Source organism: Odontesthes bonariensis, chromosome 6 (genome assembly GCF_027942865.1).
Source record: "Odontesthes bonariensis isolate fOdoBon6 chromosome 6, fOdoBon6.hap1, whole genome shotgun sequence".
Lineage (NCBI taxonomy): Eukaryota > Metazoa > Chordata > Actinopteri > Atheriniformes > Atherinopsidae > Odontesthes > Odontesthes bonariensis.
In genome coordinates this window covers 39,350,978-39,370,621 of record NC_134511.1, presented here as the reverse complement: position 1 = coordinate 39,370,621, position 19,644 = coordinate 39,350,978, and the positions used below count along the sequence as shown (strand labels likewise).

The following is a 19,644-nucleotide window of genomic DNA, read 5'->3' as shown; positions in this document are numbered from 1 at the left end:
GAGGCTGTATTGTCAATGCACTGTTCTCTCCCGTTATATGGATATACGCCGATTTCGAGTGATCTAAAAATCTTCCGAAGGACGCCGACTTTCACCAAACTGTTATTGGTAAGTAGATGAACGTATTTTATGACCGAAATAAGGTCCAGGTGCCCTTTAAGGCCGCAATTTGTCTTTACACAATAATTACAAATGAAGCCGTTGGTGAGGTTTCCACTGGACCCCGTCTCAGCATAACAAACTTTTTAACAGTTGGCCAAAACGTTTTCATTTCACACATTTCTACTTTCTTCTTCACCAAAGTTCAATGCGTAGTTTGCGCCTGGCTTTTTAAACTGGATGTGCAGGTAACACACTGTCAATGATGTCATACAGGCTGACACTGCAGCTCTGCTTATTTTAACCACGGTTTATTCTATACCTGCTTATTTTTGCTGCAATGGTGTTTCCACATTTTTTAAGTGCTCTTTAGTCTTTTTCTTCTTCCATATTTCAACTTTTTTAATCATCGGATAATTCTTCTCCACATAAAGCCATAATGCAGAACATTATGTTTACAGGTAATCTTAAAAACATGTTCATTCTATCTTGGGTCAGTGACATGGGGTTGTAAATACTTGGATCGTAAATTTCCTTGTCTTATTATTATTATCTGCAAAAAAGGCAAACAATTACTCACATTTGTGTGTATTGCATTTTTCTGAAGCTGCCATTTTAAAGCTTATGTCCTAACCTGTGGTAAACTACTGAATGATTATCTGGATATGTAGCATGCGCAGCAGTGTGATGCAGGGATAATAGAAATACAGTTTGCAAAACAAAAAGTAAAGTTTCAGGCACATATTGTCGTGTGTTAGTCATTGTTATCTTTAGAGGCTGTTGGTACAACATGTAGAGCTGCATCACTTTTGATCCATCAAGATCCTTGATCTTTTTTTTGTCTTTTCTTTCCTTTTAATTTATTCTACCACGGCTGATATTTGCAGTTTCACACTGCTCCTATCCTGTAAAACTGTCTGAGACCACAGCAGTTTTGGCCCTATTAGTTGACCTATAGTGTGCAATAAACCAAAGTCAACTTTGTTGAATGCACAACTTTCTTTTGTTACTATACATGCTGTAGTTGCATAAGCAGCTTCAGAAGTTGTAAAAGTTTCCCCTAACTAAAAGAGTAGATAGACCTCCCTACACAGACTGCAACAGATGGGAAAAACAGACTCTTATGTCTCTGCTCCAGCCCACCTCCAAACCCTGCCAGCTATGACTTCAGAGCGAAGAGAAGAGAAGAGAATAGAAGAAAAGAAAGAGGCCACTATTAGGGTACTGAGGGGTGTGAAAAAGAAAAGGCAACTATATCATAATCTGAAACATCATCTTTTTAAAGTAAAACACGTGACAGATAGGATCTCTGCGTCATTCCCACAATCAGCCCAACTGACGCAGTCATGAATAAAAAAGCATTCAAAGGCATCCGTGCAGTTTATAAAAACAGAAATGCACCCACACAAAGACACATGCACATACAGAGTACTGGATTCCTGAGTCAGTAACAAAAGGAAAGTTTGTTTTGAACTACCCAAACCCTTTTTAATACCACCAAACACGTTACACTCTACCATATAGAGATTAACATAACAGAAGCAGATCGTTGGCTGCGCTGCAGAAGGCCTTGCCGTCACTTATGCAGGCATTCTGCTGCACCAGGCAACATTCTGTACTGTTTCAGTGTGGTAATGCTCAGGAAATACTTCTCTTGTATTGTAATTTCTTAAGAGACCTTGGGAGATTTTCTTTCACTCTACTTCAAGCAGTTTTCTTGTGATGTTCTAGGAAATGCATTTGTGTTTTACCATCTAACATAAAAAGAGCAAAACAATCTTACAGGAATAAATATTGGCGCCAGACCTAGTAACATTGTTAACTCAACCATCTCTTCTTTCTCCATGTATTCCTTTGGCAGGTCTCCATGATTGCAACTCTAAAGTCATTAGTCTGACCCCACACTACATGTAATTCCATTTTCCCACTTTAAATTCTTCACCACAGTATAACTCTTTCACAAACTACAGCAATATTGCACTGTCAACTTTTCTCCCTTGACTCTACTCTTCCATGTCTCTGACAAAAAGCTTGTGTGAACTCATAGGTCATTTATTCATTCCATTGTTCCTTGCAGGAGAGATAAGAGATTTTTGCTATGCACTCTGTTGCAGTATGATAATGAAGGTATGAAGAAAAAGCTATGAGAAAGTAGAAGTGAGGTTTGGGGCTATCACCAGGATTCACCGCTCAAGCTAAGCCCTTCGGCATATTAGTTATTTCTCTTTTCTCTTCCCCTCCCTGATACTGCACACATATCCCCAGTGCTTCCACCAAACCTGTCTTCTGAATGTTTTATATATGCTCTAGATTATTTCAGATTACCATTTTCACTCATTATCTATGAATTATCATACTTCTATATATACATCTCCATTAAATTATTTTTTCTCTCTTAACTTTACATCATATGTTTTTTCCCTTCCCCTCTGAGCTCCCCAATTCTTTACTCTCCTCTCAAAGCTGACCTGGCCTCTAACATCTATTTTTAGCTAGTCTCTTAGTCTACCTCTCTGTCTGTGTTGGTGTGGGGAGCTCAGAGACGTCCCCATAGCACAACACGCTCATTTCCTCTCTCCAAACATGGGCAAAATAAGTCTAGCAAGACTTGACTGCTGAAAAAGTAATCCCCCCCTCCGGCTTGTGTTACTCATACATGCAGCAACCCCAATGGTCCACGCATTCTTCCAAAAGTCAGGACGACAGAGACATGTGGAGTTTTATGAGTAGGGGATCAGACATTTGAGTAAGAAAAAAGTGTACGAATGAGAAACTGATAGAGTGTTAAGGCCACAGAAGAGCAGAAAAGCAAAAAAAGAGAAGGAGAAAACATTTGTCAAAGTTGTAGAAACTTCACATGTTCTGCAGCATCACAGTCAACATCTTGAATGAAAATGCACCATGCTTACTAAAAAAGCACATTCTGTGTTGAAGATGAAATTGCTGTTAGAAGGCATTCATGTTTTCAATCGAGAAGGTTTTATTAGGATCTATACTGCAAACGCTATTGAGCAATGAAACTATAAACTGTCAAACTAATCTTCCACAATCTCCAGCACTTAAAACTGTAGAGATTCAGTTTTTTCCTCTCTGGCCCCTCTTTAAGTGATGATGCACGGATGTCAAAATGGTGTTTATGTTACAACTTCTCATTACTTACTGAATATCTCCCGAAGAGCTGGCCCAGATCTCAGAGTGTTTAAAGAATTAGGAAAAGGGGAAGACAAATGCATTAATGTCACTTGAAAAGCTGGTAAGAAAAGAAGAACACAAAGAAATAGAGGGGGAACCATCAAAGATCATTTTTTAGGTTTTAGGTCCTCCTAATCACAACTAGCTGCTGAGGATTCAGTCAGGTGACCTGTAGGGTGGGCACTCTAACATGAACCATTTAATGGGAGTTGCTGAGTTGCTGAGTGGTATACAGGACTGAACCACAGTGCCAAAACCTCATAGTATTAAAGTAAATTACTGTAAGTTTCTTAATCAAGATTCAGTACAGAAATGTAGCTTACACTGAAATGAATTCCACACTGCAATGTAACATCAATGCGCTTAAAATGTATAGGTCAAAAGGGAACCAAGCATAGAATTCTTTCAAATTTGTTCTGACTCTTCTTTTAATGTGTGAATACTTCTTTAAACAAGTCAAATACATTCTGTAGTACTGTGGTTTATGAAGCAGAGTGTAACACGAACCTGCTGCCATTTTCTACTGAAGATAACACTTAGTAAGTACCTGTTGTGCTGAGATAGAAGAGTGGTGGAATACAACTAAGTACATTTACTCAAATACTGCACTTAAATACAGATGTATACTTCACATTTTTGGTAATGTTGAAATTATAATGTAGTCTACTAAGTTTTCCTGGCAGCTTTAGTCATAAGATACTTCAAGATTACAATTTTTCACATCATCCCTGTCAAGTGAAAATCTTGAATCTCCAAGATTGATGATAGTACCTCTACCACTCGATTTATTTTTGATACTTACAGACATTAAGAATGTACTTCTCAAACCTCTGGAATGAGGTAAGCAGAGCAGTCATGTATTCACAGCTCGCTCCCACAACCACTTGTTTATTTACCCTTGAAACCTTGCCTTTTTGGTACTTTTTTTTGGTGTGCAATAGGTGTAAATAGTGGTTCTGACTAAACAGTTTTCTCAGCTATGTCAAAGTGTAAGGACAAACGAAAAAGACGATTCTTCGCCACATGATAGCATTGCTATGGCAGAGATTAGCTCACCTCTGGAAGAACATAGACTGGAAAACGACTTTAAATAATTTTTTTGATTCAATGTAACCACACTTGGCAGTTTACACTACACGGTTATCGATTATGGGCAATGAATCGGTTCTCTGGAAGAAAAAAACCAATGATATTGACCAGCGTTTCTAGGAACTGGAGAAAACATGCTCCACCAAACTAAGGTAGCTGACTTGGAGGGATGCAGCAGGTGCCAAAATATCCAAATCATTGGCATACCTGTATCTATCGAAGGCCCTTGACCATCTGCCTTCTTCTTTCAACCCCTGGTTGATGTCTTGGCACAGAGATCCTCAATTCGCTCTCTGAACTAGGCCCATCGGAGACTTACAGCTAAGCCTATTCCAGGACAGAGGCCACGACCTGTCATCATATGGTTCCATCACTTCCAAACTAAGGACCTGATCATCCGCAAGGCTCACAGAAGGGGTGACCTGCAAGGAGCACAAAATCCGCTTCTACAATGACTACAGCCCTGACCTGGTGAAGCAACACGCCACATATAAAAGTTCCACGGCAGAACTCTATATACGCGTGGATACAAGCCAACTCTCCTCTAATCAGCCAAGCATCATCCTGCCTAACGCATCACCCTGCCTAATTGAGACAATAGTTGGCTTCCATCTGCATTGGAGGCTGCAAAGTTTATTAAGGACTTTCACGTAGGTGTAAGCGCGTAAACTAATTAAACAATAGCTCACAACACAAAACAGTTTACCAACCTATTACAGCCTTTACATATTATGTTTCTGTTTAACAGTGTTGTCCTTAAGGTATCATTTGTTTCTCCAAATCCTTGACTTCGCTACTGCTAGTTTGCCTACTGGAATGCTTATACTGACTGAATAGAAAAAACAGTTATGTTAGCATGCAGGTCCAGTGATCAATGTTGGCCTAATTGAAACACTGTGTGTGCATATTGCAATTGGCTAAATGGGTTCTATTTGTTATATTTTAACGTGTCAGTTTTCTCTTAACAATCAATCACGATATCGTTGTGGGAACAATGAGATTGAAACTCTTGGATCAGTTAGATATGCTGATCCGAGTGCCCGTGTTGCTACCCTCTGCAGCAACTGGAATGGGGTTTGGGGTGAGAGGAGCTGGAGGAGCTATCGCTTGCTGGAAGGATACATTGGAAGGATAAATTGCATTCAAATGAATGTACACTTGAAAAAACAAAGTCCATAGAATAAAGAAACACAGTCCAAAAAAAACCAGGGCCTGAGTGGGCTAGTTCTCCCCAACGTTTTTCCTTATTACTGAGGAGTGACTAGGGGTGGGCGATATGGAAAAAATGTTGTATCACGATTTTTTTGCATAAAATCACGATTTCGATTTTTTATCACGATCTTCCATCCAAAAGAAAAAAAAAAGACCAATTACAGTAGAGTTAAGTCGACATGCTGAACCACAGAAGAGCTAAGGAGTAAAAGAAAGAATTTGGCAATCAACTGTAATTCAACTGTAACCCAATTCAAGATGAAAAATAATGATCTAATTGATGACATCTGACACGCAACCAGAAATAGAAAAACGAACCACTGATGACGACTTGACTCCACCTCATGATGCCATTTAGCAACAGATGAGCAACGCTGCATGTTCATTTACTGCAGCCACAGTCACGCACTGCCATCACCAGAGCGCCCTAAAGGAATACTTTTCAACTGTGTAATGTTTGTCACGGTCGCGGTGCATCCCTTTTCTCTTGCACCGTAGTTGGCTTGTGAGCTAGCCGCTAGCTTTTACAGCTAGCTGCTAGCGGTTTCCTCATCCGACCCGAGAGTGCTGCTGCTGGCCGTGAGTTTCTCCCGTGCGCCGCTATGGATGTGCTGTGGATGGTGCCGCTGCTGCTGTTCCCATTCCTGATGTGGACCAGCAGCAGTGGGTTAGGGTAGAAGAAAACCTGAACCAATTCCAAATTACAGAGGTGGATTTCCTCTTCTTCACCAGCTCGTCGGCTTGGCTTTCAGCCATGGCTGTCCAAGTTTTTACAAACACAACATGGAGGCGTGTAAGAAAGTGTCACGATGCACAGTTCGCTATGATTGGTCGGTTAAGTTAAGGACGCCCTACGTCTGCCGCATCGGCGGGAACCAGCATTAAAAAAAAAATAATCATTGCGGTGATTGGCAAAGGCGATCTATACGGTTTCTCTAATTTGGTAGATCGCCTGCGATTCTCCACTCTTCCTCGCCAGTCACGATTTTATATCGTCAGATCGCGCACCCCTAGGAGTGACCATCAGACCTAGACCTATAGTGACCATCAGACCTAAACTCCACTATGGCTACAGACCGAAGAGGCCTCATGTGGCCCTTCATCTCAGATGTCCCTCTTGTGCCTCCCCCTGACTCCAATAGTGCTGTAATCAAATACTACCTCAAGATCTGAACTCAAACGGCATTTTACAATACAGACTATATACCTATTTCAGGCTTCTGTGATAGAGTAGGCTTTCTTAACCTGGATGAATAGGGATATTGTGCCCATTAGGCATCTTTACATCAATGGTACATTTGCTTTTTTGACCAGTTGACCCATGCGTCAATTTATAGCTGACTCATTTCTTCTGATACTTAAAAATCAGAGATTTTGTCCACAACCATGTCTCTGGTTTCCCTGCCATCCTTCCCCCCATTCTTACTGACACCCTCCTTAAACTAATCCCTACCTTGAAGTTACCATTTCATTACTGTATAACACTCACATACCAGTCCTCAGCCTCTGAGACTCAACACACGCTCTGGGATCTTAACATAGAGATAGAATCTGCGGTCTGGGATCTTGCACAGAAGTGGGTTCACTCGTCTTCTATTTGCACCTGATGTGGAGTTTTACAATGCAGTGGTCCACAGGGTCTACTGGTCTAAAAAGCAAGTTAGCCAATATCCATCCTGGCACTGACCCAAGTGCCACCTCAATCCAGCCAGTCTTGGTCATGTGTTCTGGTCTTGTCCTCCCCTTAGATTGTTCTGGAAGGGTGTGTTTGATTCTCTCTCTGACAGCTAGATACTGTCCCTAATGGTTAAGCTTGCACCGCCTGGCCACATTCTACTTTCCCCATATTAGCAGCACACAGCACAACATTTTCTCATTAATTTTAATTTTCTTTTCTCTTTGTGCATGTAGACATACACAATGATACGTACCATCTGCATAGTGTCAGCACTGCCTCTGCCAACCTTTGTTTGTTCTGTTTCTGTTACTATTAATACATTTAGGTTTTGTCGTGTTCTTTCTTTTTTTGAAGGGGTGGGAAGGGAGGTTGTTTTTATATTATTGCCTTTGACACAACTTCATCCTCCTAAACGAATATGTGTTCCATATATGTGAGACATATTTATTTTTGTTCTGGAAAATGTCTCAAATAAATTATACATAATATATATATATGTAGATATATACATATATGTAGATATATTCTTCTTCCAATACTGACAGAAAAGAAGGAAAACCATACTTTCATAATACAGTAAAAGACAGACTGCCAAATTTCAGCTCAGCATGTGGTGTTTAGTCAACTCCATGTGTATGACTGTACCAGAAGTAAGGCTGGCCCTGGCAGGCCTTGTGTAAACCTCTGGCAAAGGTTTAGGTTATGATGTGATGGTATTGCCTCACCCACAAAGCTTGAACCAATAACTGAACCATGCCCAAGTACAAATCAACAGCTTTTGAGCTAACCAAACAGATATTTTGTACAGTTTTTGAAAAAAACACGATAGAGTTTGATTTCATTCTTAATTTTGATACTGACAACATAAGCAACAATGAACCTTTAGAAACCCCTCTCTATGCCCATATCATATGTCTCTCAAAATGTTGAATAAAGGCCACTAAAAATCATCAGGAGAACATGAAATACATTTATCCTATCTAAAACCCAGTTATTGATTTGATGTATGTCAGATGTTATTTCAATATCACGGCACATACAAGCTTTGATATATGAATTTGTCATAAACTGCAATCATAAACGGTATAAAATGATCAAACAAGTACACTTGCAAGACTTAAAGGGGAACTCCGGGGCATTTGAAGCGCAATCCCATTGCTAGAGGTTGTCAAATACTGACAGTAGGACACAGACAGGTGCAAATCGGCGCTCCCTGTGCGAAGATTGTGCTGTTTGGGCAGCCTGTCATGCGAGGCTAATACGTGGTGGCTAAGGGGCAAGTGCTAACCCTTCCACGTAAAACAACAACTTGCACACTGCAGAAACGATAAACCATCCGACAATAAAGTCACAAGCCTTACCATCAAAACCATATGCATGGTTCTCACATTACTGGCATGGGGACGTTACAAAACAACTTTATAAACAGCATGTCACTTACCGGTTGTTTGTATGCTCGCGCATGTGAAAGCCCAAAAGAGTCAATGGACGATACTCCCAAATACAAAGCAATTATCTTCTCTAGAAAAACTGCGTTCAAGTATTTAAAACATTACAACAATATTACTGGGCATGTATTGTTGTAATGTTTTAAATACTTGGTTTAGCACTTGCCCCTTAGCCACCACGTATTAGCCTCGCATGACAGGCTGCGCAAACAGCGCAATCTCCGCACAGGGAGCGCCGATTTGCACCTGTCTGTGTCCTACTGTCAGTATTTGACAACCTCTAGCAATGGGATTGCGCTTCAAATGCCCCGGAGTTCCCCTTTAAGAATACAGTAATGGAAAACGGATTCAGCCAAAGGCCTCAGGGTTTTCTGTTTTATTGGCTTAGGATTGCATCTTTCCGGATGATGTGATCCTGTTGGCTTCACTGAGTTGAGACCACCATCAGTCACTGGGGCAATTGGCAGCTGCATGTGAAGCAGCCGGGATGAGATTGAGCACCTCCAAGTCTGAGGTTATCATTCAGAAACAGGTGGATTGCTCTCTCCAAGTTGAGAGTTCTCCGAGTTGTCTGTCGTGATGAAGAGAGAGTCGAAAGGAGAAGCTCTCGATTTACCAGTCGATTTATGTTGCAACCCTCACCAATGGTCATGAGATGTGGGTGGTGACGGAAAGAATGACATTTCCAGTGAAGGTGGTTTGGGCATCTGTTCAGGACGCCCTTTAATTGGGGAGGTGTTTCAGATAAGTCCTATTGGGAGAAGGCCTTGGGGCAGTGACTATACTACTTGCTGGAGAGACTTGGGGATGACTCAATGTCTCCCGTAGAGGAGGTGTCTGGGGAGAAGGAGGATTGGGGATCTCTGCTTAGACTGTTGCCCCTACGACCCAGTCCTAGATAAGTGGCAGAAAATGGAATGGAAAAACCACAGCTTGCTTTGCATGCTTCAAATACTTTAGCAAGTACCATCAGTCTGACATCAGGATACTCAAACATGCTGACACATTTGCAGATACAGTATAAGTATAAAGTCATAAAATGATTTTATTAAGTGTTGTGTCCTCTATAATCTTGTCATCCATACATGTACAAAAAAAAATAAAAATCACATCTGCATGATAATTCAGTAAGCAACATCAAGTAACCTGTATTTTGCTATCATCAAATATTTTTGTTGTTGTTGTTGTTGCTTTGCAGTGTTGGTGGAGCAATACCTAAAATACTGATGAAAAGCCATGTTCAAGTCTACTTGTGCAACAACAAAGCAGATTTGAAGTTTTCATAAAGTGAGTGTTAACAGTTTGTGTGTTAACAGTTTGACCCAAACGAGCATTTGCTCAGATACACCCATTGAGTAACACTAAGTGCTCAGTATAATATTTGACAGATCACCAGGGAAGTCTGATTACAAATCAGACTTCCCTGGTGACTATTACAGAGCACTGAAGCTATTTGGCCTGGACAGAATAGTAAACAGTAAAAGAAATAACAGAAGTTATGGAGAGCTGAATTACAATACAGAGCAGAGAGTGTAGCCCAACTAAATGTAGGAAAAGCTTGGGTATAAAAGGTAAACAACGACTGCACAAAATATCAGGACGTGAGGGAGTGAGGGGCATAGTGGATTGGATGAAATGCTGAAAAGAGGAGGGGAGGGAAGAAAATCTCTGTTCTCAGCAGAACACAGAGCCAGAGAAGTTTAGAATATGACAAACTAAACAAATAAGTAATTAAATCACTGCCAAGGACCAGTGAGAGAAAACAGCCCTCCCTGTGCTGAGGCAGATGGAAAAGAGTGGGGGATGGACAAAGTGGGCAACAGAGACAAAAAATAAGCTTCTGTGCACTAGATGTCAGTTCAAAGTGTCCTAAGACAACAAACTTCTAAGAAGCCGTGAAAACATGTCATTTACACAAAGGCCCGTGGACACAGATGAACAACAGTAAGGACCACGTTATCATGTGATGAGGTACTGTGTGACCAACAGCTAGTCTAGTGTTTCAGCCATGAGATAATCCACATATAAAACATAATATTAGCCAGTCATTGTGTAAGCACAGCCACACACGTTCTAATTACATACTGTGTCTGTAAGTTTGTGTGCATTTTGTCTTGGGACACAACATGAAAACATTATTTTTTGGATATAACAGGAAATCATGGAAACCTTGGCAAGTATAGAGCTTTCAAAGAAATTTACAGAGAGTTATCTTTCTTTTCAAAACCAAATTGTGACTGTCCATTCAGTAGAAACTTCCCACCAACAAAACGACTCCTACAATCCACCTGACACACATATACCTCTGCTGTATATACTGTTCATGGGAATTGTTGCACACAGAAGGCATGTATTTTTACTCCCAAAAGAAAAATTCAGCTTTAGCTCTTTAATTAAATTCTTGTAGCTGGAAAGACAAATATGCATACTTATATGAACTTTTGTTTATTTTCATTAAACTGGGGACTGGCATTAGAGAGTTCAGCATATTCAGAGGTTTTAATATTAGCATATAAAACATCCTCAGTCCTGCTAAAAGTTCATACTTGTAACGAAAACACAGCACCTTTTAAGATTTTTTTTTTTTTAAACTGACGTTTAGATGGATATATGGAGTATACATGAGGGTGCAAGGCTAAAGAGTGATGGGCTACATGGGGGAGGAAAGGATATATTTAGGTTATAGAAAAGCTTGTCAAGAGTTCACACAGGGGGAAAATATGACAAGCACCAGGGGATATGTATATTATAAATGGTTAGGCTAAGAGAAAAACTATTAACAATGGCATCACAATGGGACACAGTCAGAACATATTGGAGGTTTCCAAGGAGTAAAAGGAAATATGTGGTGAGCAAGCATTTTGATGAAAACAGGGGCGTAGTTGAGCATCCCAATGTGGTAAATTGTTATGACTCTGGGGAGAACACAGAGAGCTGTAGGGGAGAAGATGGGAACAAAATTCCTTGCTGTGCACATGACATTGGATGGGAGAAGTATGGGAGGGAATGATGATAAATCCTCTGAAACATGGTCCACTGGGATCAGTCTGGCATTTCCTGTTCATGTTCTCTCTCTCTCTCACACGCACGCACGCACACTCAGAGATAGCCTCCCCTCTTTGTGTCACAGTCATTACGGGACAAATAAAAACATTGGCATTTTATCTTAAACTATTTCCTTTAGTCAATCTATTAAACAAACTACAGCTCCACATGGCCACTTAATTTTACTTTGATCCTCTGCAGCCTCTCTCTTCGTCCCTCCACCTGTCCTCTCATCTCTATTCTCTCCACTCCATCACTCCTGTATGTTCTACCTTTTGCACATTCTGCTCTTTTGTCTAGACCAAGCTGCTGAACATGTCTTAAACTGACTGTAATTCTTTCTCTTTCACAACTTGTGTTCTTACTCCTCTATTTTTCTTTTCAAGTCTCCTCGTCCGTTCATTTTTTTGTCTGTTCCCAGCCTTCCCCGTCCCTTTTCACTCATCTCCCTCAATTCATTCAGTCTCTTTCGGCAAACAACCTGGCTTTCCCACCAGGATTGTCAGGACAACAGACCCCCTAAACTGTCTACAAGTACCCACAGCTCAATCCCGTCACCAGCCAGTGAGCAAATATGACAGGAGATTGGCTATAGAGGTTCCCAGTCGAAGCCCTGCAATTAGCACTACTTTCTTGCAAGATGCCAGTTAACTGTAAGAATGTCAGGTTGTAACCTGGGAGCTGTTTGTAACCACAGTGAAGTAGAAGCAATTTTTTAGGGAAACTGAGAAAGCACAACATGTGATATTTTAAAATGTTAGGTCAGCTATGGGAGTGAGAAAGGAATGTGTCTGTGCTGAAATGACCTAGGGTGCATATATTGCAGGTTGGTACATGTATCTGATGACTTCATAATTGTGCAATTAAAGCAAAATCCCATTGAAAATGTTATTAACTATCATTCCCTTTGTTGGCTGTCAAATGCCGTTTGTGTTGTGTTTGGCACAGACCAAGACAGAATGTTTCAGCATGCACTGGGTTACTTGCACAACCTTCATTTAGGCTCTTTATTGTCAAGGCCCTGAATTCTCATACCCTTGAAATACAAATAATAGAAAGAAACAAAGGGCTTAATATATATCCATAGGAGAACACTTCACTTTTTAAACATGACCATACAAACATTATCTCTGCTGTTTTTCTTAAAATGATCTAGTTCTATGGCTTCGTAGGACAACTTGTGCAATTTAACTGGTGTCCTGGACAAAATAAAGCATTTGTCAGTAAAATTAGAAAGAGGATGTGACACAGATATTTGTAACAATATAATATGAATTTTAATATACTTACAGTTAGCCAAAAAAAAGTTTTTTTTATATAGATATTTCTTTGGTAAACAGTTCAGCAAAAACACTACTGTAAAATACAGTACAACTATATTAAAACAGCACTGTGACATAACCTCAGTAATACCCCTACTGTGTGGTACACTCAGGTCTCATTACTTAAAAAAAAAAATAAAGATTGAGACACTGTGTAAACTTGTGTTTATTTTCTTTTTTTTTTACCTAGAGTCTGTGTGTTCTGAGCTGTTGTTGCCTGATTATACCCTAATAAAGTCTCTCCAGCATCACGGCACCGCAAAGCTGAGCACTGAAACAGCAGCCCAAAATGTAACACAATGCACTGCTTTGTAAATCACATGAAGCAATATTCTATTTACTATAGAACACTGAAAACTATCAAATGATAGAAAGTGAGACATTTTACATGAAAAAAAAAAAAAAAAAAACATTACCTCATCTTGAAAGTGAAAGCAGAAAAACATCTCAAAATGGTTGGAATGGGGCCATGTTTACCACTGTTTAGAAACCCCTCTTCTTTTAACAACAGTCAGTAAACATCTTGGAACTGAGGAGACCAGTTGCTGGACCTTTGGGAGAGGAATGTTGTCCCATTCTTGTTTGATAAAGGAATCTAGCGGCTCAACAATTCCGGGTCTACTTTGTTGTATTTTTCTTTTCATGATGCACTAAATGTTTTCAATTGGTGGAAGGTCTCGACTGCAGCAAGGCCAGTTGAGCATTCGGTCTCTTCCACCTCTACTATGAAGCCATGTTGTTGTAATAGATGCAGTATGAGATTTAGCATTGTATTAGTGAAATATGCAAATGACTGAAAAAGACGTCATGACGGATGGGAGCATATATTGCTTTAAAACTTGTTTATACCTTTTAGCATTAATGGTGTCTTTCCAGATGTGAAATTTGTAGACACAGATTACTGAATATCTCATTTATTTTACTTCTGAGGGACTCTGCCCCAGAAGGTGCTCTTTTTATACCCAATTGTGTAACTGATCTGTTGCCAATCAACCTAATTCAATGTAACATGTCCCTGCAGCTGTTTCTTTTAAGTACCACTCATTTCTCAAGCCTTTTTTGCCCAAGTCCCAACTTTTTTTAAAATGTGTTGCTGCCATAAAATTCAAGGTTGACTGATATTTTCATAAAAAAAGTTAAACATCTCAATTTTGACTATAAAAATGATACATGAGATTTGTAAATAGTTGATTTCTGTTGTAAATACACATTGGAAAGGGGGTTGTATTTTCCAGTGCATCTAAATCTTTTTTTTTTTTTTTTTTTTTTTTTTTTTTAAAGGCTCCACAAAAACACAAAGTGTTCCAGCAGAATGACTCAGCCTTCATCTTAAACTGCATTGGGAAACAATACACTATTTGTTATGTCTACCATTGTAGGCATAAAAACGACAGATTTCCAGTGGAAACAATGCGCAAAGGCCATCTGCGTCGTAATCAGCTGAGGCACTTCGATAAACAAAAGGAGGATTTGATAGAAAGGTCAAGTGTAAGGAAGACTGGCATGAACATCTTTATATAAAACTCTTACCACATAAAAACAGAGCTCTCAGACCTGCTGGACACAATATATTTTGTTTGGGAAACAACTCTTTATTTTGTTTCCAACAGACATTTGACACCAAAACAACTACACAGGAGTTCCCTGAAGTCATGAATACTTAATTGCCAACCTTTTGTATCCTCTATTGGGCCGTCACAATTTGTGATCTTTCACCCAGCAGTTGGAACGCTAAGCTGTCCATATATATATATAGAGAGAGAGAGACTAGCAAACACAACTCATATTCACAAAAATCATCCGTAGTCATGTCTCTTCATGCCTATAACCTGCCATTACCCTGCAACATCATCATGGACACTTAAATGAATCTAAACAATATTTAAGGGGCTAGCAAGCAGTTGTTATGCGATAACTGAAAAGATCATTCTCTAAGTTCATCTAAACAGAGAAACATAGTATAACAGCCATCATAGCTATCATTATCATCATTTTCTAACAGGCCACCCACTGACTTTATCACACAGGCAGCAGGGCAAAGCTGAGGGCTCAGTAGAAGTCAAAACCTACACAGTGCATATCTGAACCTCTCAAACCCGACATATACGCCCCAATAGGGACATTCGTTTGCTTAATGTTCACCCTGCTGTCACAACAGAAGCATTTGAATAATACAAGTACTTCTTTGATCAGACTAAATTACTGCTTGAGCATCAGGCAACAAACCCTCTGGTTGACAAAGAAATTAAACCTAAACTGGTGTTTCAAGTGTTTGACAGGAAAAGTAAGTAAGAGGATTTTTTGGAATTCAGTGGTGATCAAAGCCAAACAGAGCCACTTCAGAGTATAGCACAGAAGGCAGAGATAAAGAGAGAGATAGTCAGAAAAAAGACTGGGCATTGGTTCAATGTTCATGCCCTTTGACTTCCCATATATAGCTTTTTTTTTTTTCAATCAAACGTGTTCTGTTTGCCTGATAACAACATTTTGTGCAAGCTTTGAAGCCTTATCCCAACCAGCAAGACAACACCAACTCTACTTTGCCTACAGTGGGATTTTCTGTGAGTTCTGGATTTATTTTAACAAAGAAGACTATGAAAACCTTAATCAACCTGAAACGTGACGCAACAGCCTTTTTTTAACCTTTAAAACAAGTTTGATTTTTGAATAAATAAGGAACTGAGCATTGAGCAAAAAGTAGAGCCTGTGCAAGTAAGTTCCAACAATAACTTGTGACGTGATAATACTGTTACTATAATATCATACAAAAGCAGAATCACTAAAGCATGTGCAACATCACACTCACACACACGAGGCCCCACATTTTATCTCCCTCCCTCTTATCCTCTCTCCAAACCCAGTTATATTCTACCTGGCAAGTAACTTTAGAGTCAGGGACTCTTTAGGTATCAGTTAATCATGCATGAACCTGTGGAAAGTTTGGCAAGTGGGAGCAACACACACACCCCGGGCTTGTGCTGAAACATAAGGCCCTCCACTTATCATCAACTGGAGAGTTCCTGCAGGACATCAAAGAGCTGGAGAACATGGATAGTGTATTACATCTTAAATGAAAATGGGTAAACTTGATCGAGGAAAACAAAGGGGATAAAAGTCTAAAAGTCTAAATGACTAAATGTTTTATTTCTATATAATAAACAAATTCAAGAGGTTGACTGATATATTGTATAACAATATAGGCTGAATATTTTCATAAAATGCCGCTGCTGCGCACACTTACATATACAAGTAATAATTACTAAAATAATTACTGTATACGACAAATCAATTCAATTCAGTTTTATTTATATCGCGGCCAATCACAACATATGTCCCTTTTAAGGCACTTCACACAGTCCAACTCAAGCCAATAACACAATTCATTTTAATACAATCATAGCCTAATCCAATCAAATCAAATAAATTCATATCAAAATTAGTCCACTTCATACAATGTCAATTCAAAAGGTTAGGGTTAAAAGTTGTCTAGCTGAAGAAACACATTGCATTGAAACTTCTCTTCGATTCAGTCCCCTGTCCTGTGCACGCACGAGGTGAAGAAAAAACTCCCCTTTAACAGGAAGAACTTCCTAGCAGAACCAGACTCAGGAAAGGTGGTCGTGTGCTTCGAACGTGCTTTGAGATGGCAAGAAAGAGGGATCAACAAACACTGAAACAACAGGCAAGGAATAGCTGCTTATGCCACATCATGACATAATCTTAATAAAATCAAATGTCATACCTTGTCTTGAGATATTTGTGTGTGAATACTCTGTTTTTACTGAGTCACTTTGTTACAATGAAAGCAGATATTTACATTATGTGTCACAGCCTGTCTGCAATAATATCCAACAGAGAACACTTTCCACAAACTTGGCACTCAGTACAAAAGTGGCCTGTAAGAAAGAGGTCTTTGAAGAAGTTCCAATCAACTCCGTCAGAGCCCACAGATTATTACATATAGTCCACACCCATCCGGATGAATTGCTCCACAACTCAATAGAAATCCCTATCTGATGTGCTGTGCAAGGCTGAAACAAAACTGTAACACACTTGTATACCCTCAAATGTTTGGCTAAGCTGTCGCTGCAGTCTTTTTGATATTGGGCAGGAAGACACCCCTGGTTATTTGTGCTTCTTTGTTTCTGTTGCCTCAGAAGTGCTAGACCTTTAACTTGTGCTTTTTGTTTGGTACAAAACGCAAACTAAAAGGAAAATGGTGTGGATTGATTTTTTATTTTTTATTTTGACTGTGTATCTTTTTTTTCTGTCACTTCAAACACATACACACAGTGCCCATTTTCAGCCAAAAAGTTATACACTTCATGGGATTCAGTGGTCTGAGAGACTGAACAGAGACCTCCAAAGCTGTGGAGAGGTCTGAATGAAGGATGCATTGAAATTGCTCCTCTTTTCTTCAGTCTCACCCACAATAGCTCTGTTTCCCATTCAGAAGACAAGGTCATTAGATAATACACACAAGGCCCTCAAGGCCACATAGTGGGGGTGGGATCGTTCAACAAAACAGGACTCCTATCCTGCTCCATGCAAACTTCTCAATGCCTTCAACTCTTTACAAACCGCGCTGCAGGATACATATGCACAGGCAGAAACAAAAATATTTGCATGAACACACATGAAATCCTGCCAAAACACATACACACGCATGCAGTGAGTGGGGATCCTGTCTCAATAGTGTGATATCAGTGTCTCCCCCTCCCATCTCTTGATTCCATCACAGCAGAGCGATTTAAGTTCACTTATTAAAAGCTGAGGGAGGTCCCTCTCAGTTTCTTTTGTTTCCCTTCTAAATTTGGCTAAACACAAGCAAATATGCATGTGTTAGATTTAGGGAAACAAAAACGGAGCGATCAGTGACGTATCAGTTTGTAGCAGTCGCTATGGGAATAAAATCACCATAGTGATTCTGAACATGAACACTTTCCACACCTACGAGAGAATGGAAACTGAGCACGTTCGGGCCGCATGGGGAATTTCTTTCCATGGCATTCATGAAGATGTCCGAATTCAGCTTCTCAAGGGGGGATAATGCTCACTGCTCTGAAACTCATTTCCTGAATGGGAAAGTTAAGCGGCAAACAGAGATGAAACAGAAATGGATTAAATCAGTTCTACTTGAGCAAGTGTGTGCCCTTGAGCCTTGGACAACATTTTTTTAACTAAACTGAGTGGATGCTTGGCAAGACAGGGGTCATGGTACATAACATGTTTACTGTACTTGCTAGGTGTAGCCACTGATGACATATTTGTATCTTCAGAAGATTATGCCACACAGACTACATGCACAGAGTATAAGAGAGGAAGAAAATATGAGAAGATTAGAGAGGTAGGCTGGTATTGTTTGGAAAAGATGGATATGTCACCTTAGTGACAGACCAGACAAACCCTATGACAAAAGAACAGAATGAACCGAGTGTCAGGTGCTCAGGTTACAGCATGAGCTATGATTCCACATACCAGCGGAATTTTTTATAGTAAGTATCCAAGTCATTTCCTTGTAGTTTCCATGTTTGAGAATGTTCTGGTGATTACTAAAAGGTAAAAGTTCTCGTGTGTAAACGTTAGAGCTGTATTTTGAACGCTTGTCTTGCACCCTAAATAGATGATATTCAATATTTTTCGCAAGTCAACTCATACATCTCAGTTCTGCCTGTAATTATCGTCATTGGTGCGTCTCATGGGTAGCACTTGTGCATGCTATCTGTCAATTTAAGGAGTTTCGCCCTGAAAGACAATTCCTGTCAGTGATCAGCAGCGCTACAGAAACACGATGCCATGAGAGCACACAACTCCTTGGGGAGAATAACCAGCGCAAGACACGGGTGAGGTCACCAAGCCGCCGGCCAGGTGCTGCGCTCCCAGCCACACCAGCAGCTTGGGGTGCGTCATGGACTGCAGTTGAAAGTCAGTGCCACTAAACCTACCTACATCCACTTGTAAATATAGTCTAGGTTGCGTGCTGTCCCTGTGCTGGCAACCTCTACTTCACTGTCTGGATTAATTTAAATCAAGCCTCCGATTACGCAACTACCACTCTGGTTGTACATGAACAGCTTCGACTGAGATAAGATAGAGACTATGAAAGTTTCGACAAAGTTGCTTGCATTCGTAGCTGTCCCATTTTCACAATGCACCGTTATAACGTTTCTTTTTCATTATACAAACCGGACTGTGCTAATGCAGCCAGATTTAAGATTGTTTAACAAGACTGTGCATTACCAGTTTGTGGAGGACCGAGGGTTGATGATGTCCTCTTTGGCCGTGAGCAGCGACAGATTGTAGGTATCAAGGTTGACCGTTTGTCTGCTCATGATGGCAAAAGTTTCCAGACCACTCCCGCAGCTTCTGTGTTCACAGATCCCAAAAGTTTTCAGGGTCGGATTATCGGATTGAAAATGGCCACAGCGCAGCACTGAAGGTCGGCCAAGAAACCTGCACGAAAGCTATGCAGGTTCATGCAATGTAGTTCTAAAGTGGAGCTATCTGTGAAGGCGCTGCGCATTCACAGCGTAGAGGAGACTCTGTGACTGCACGCTGG

General features: G+C 40.2%; 1 protein-coding gene across 1 annotated transcript in view; it reads right to left on the bottom strand.

Annotated features, from left to right (window-relative positions):
* The window catches only part of LOC142382664 (uncharacterized), a 36,575-nt gene extending 16,931 nt beyond the window's left edge, over positions 1 to 19,644 (bottom strand). The window contains exon 1 of the mRNA XM_075468763.1: positions 19,326 to 19,644. Within this exon, the coding sequence (XP_075324878.1) occupies positions 19,326 to 19,417 (92 nt within the window). The 5' untranslated portion in view covers positions 19,418 to 19,644. The remainder of the gene's footprint in view (positions 1 to 19,325) is intronic.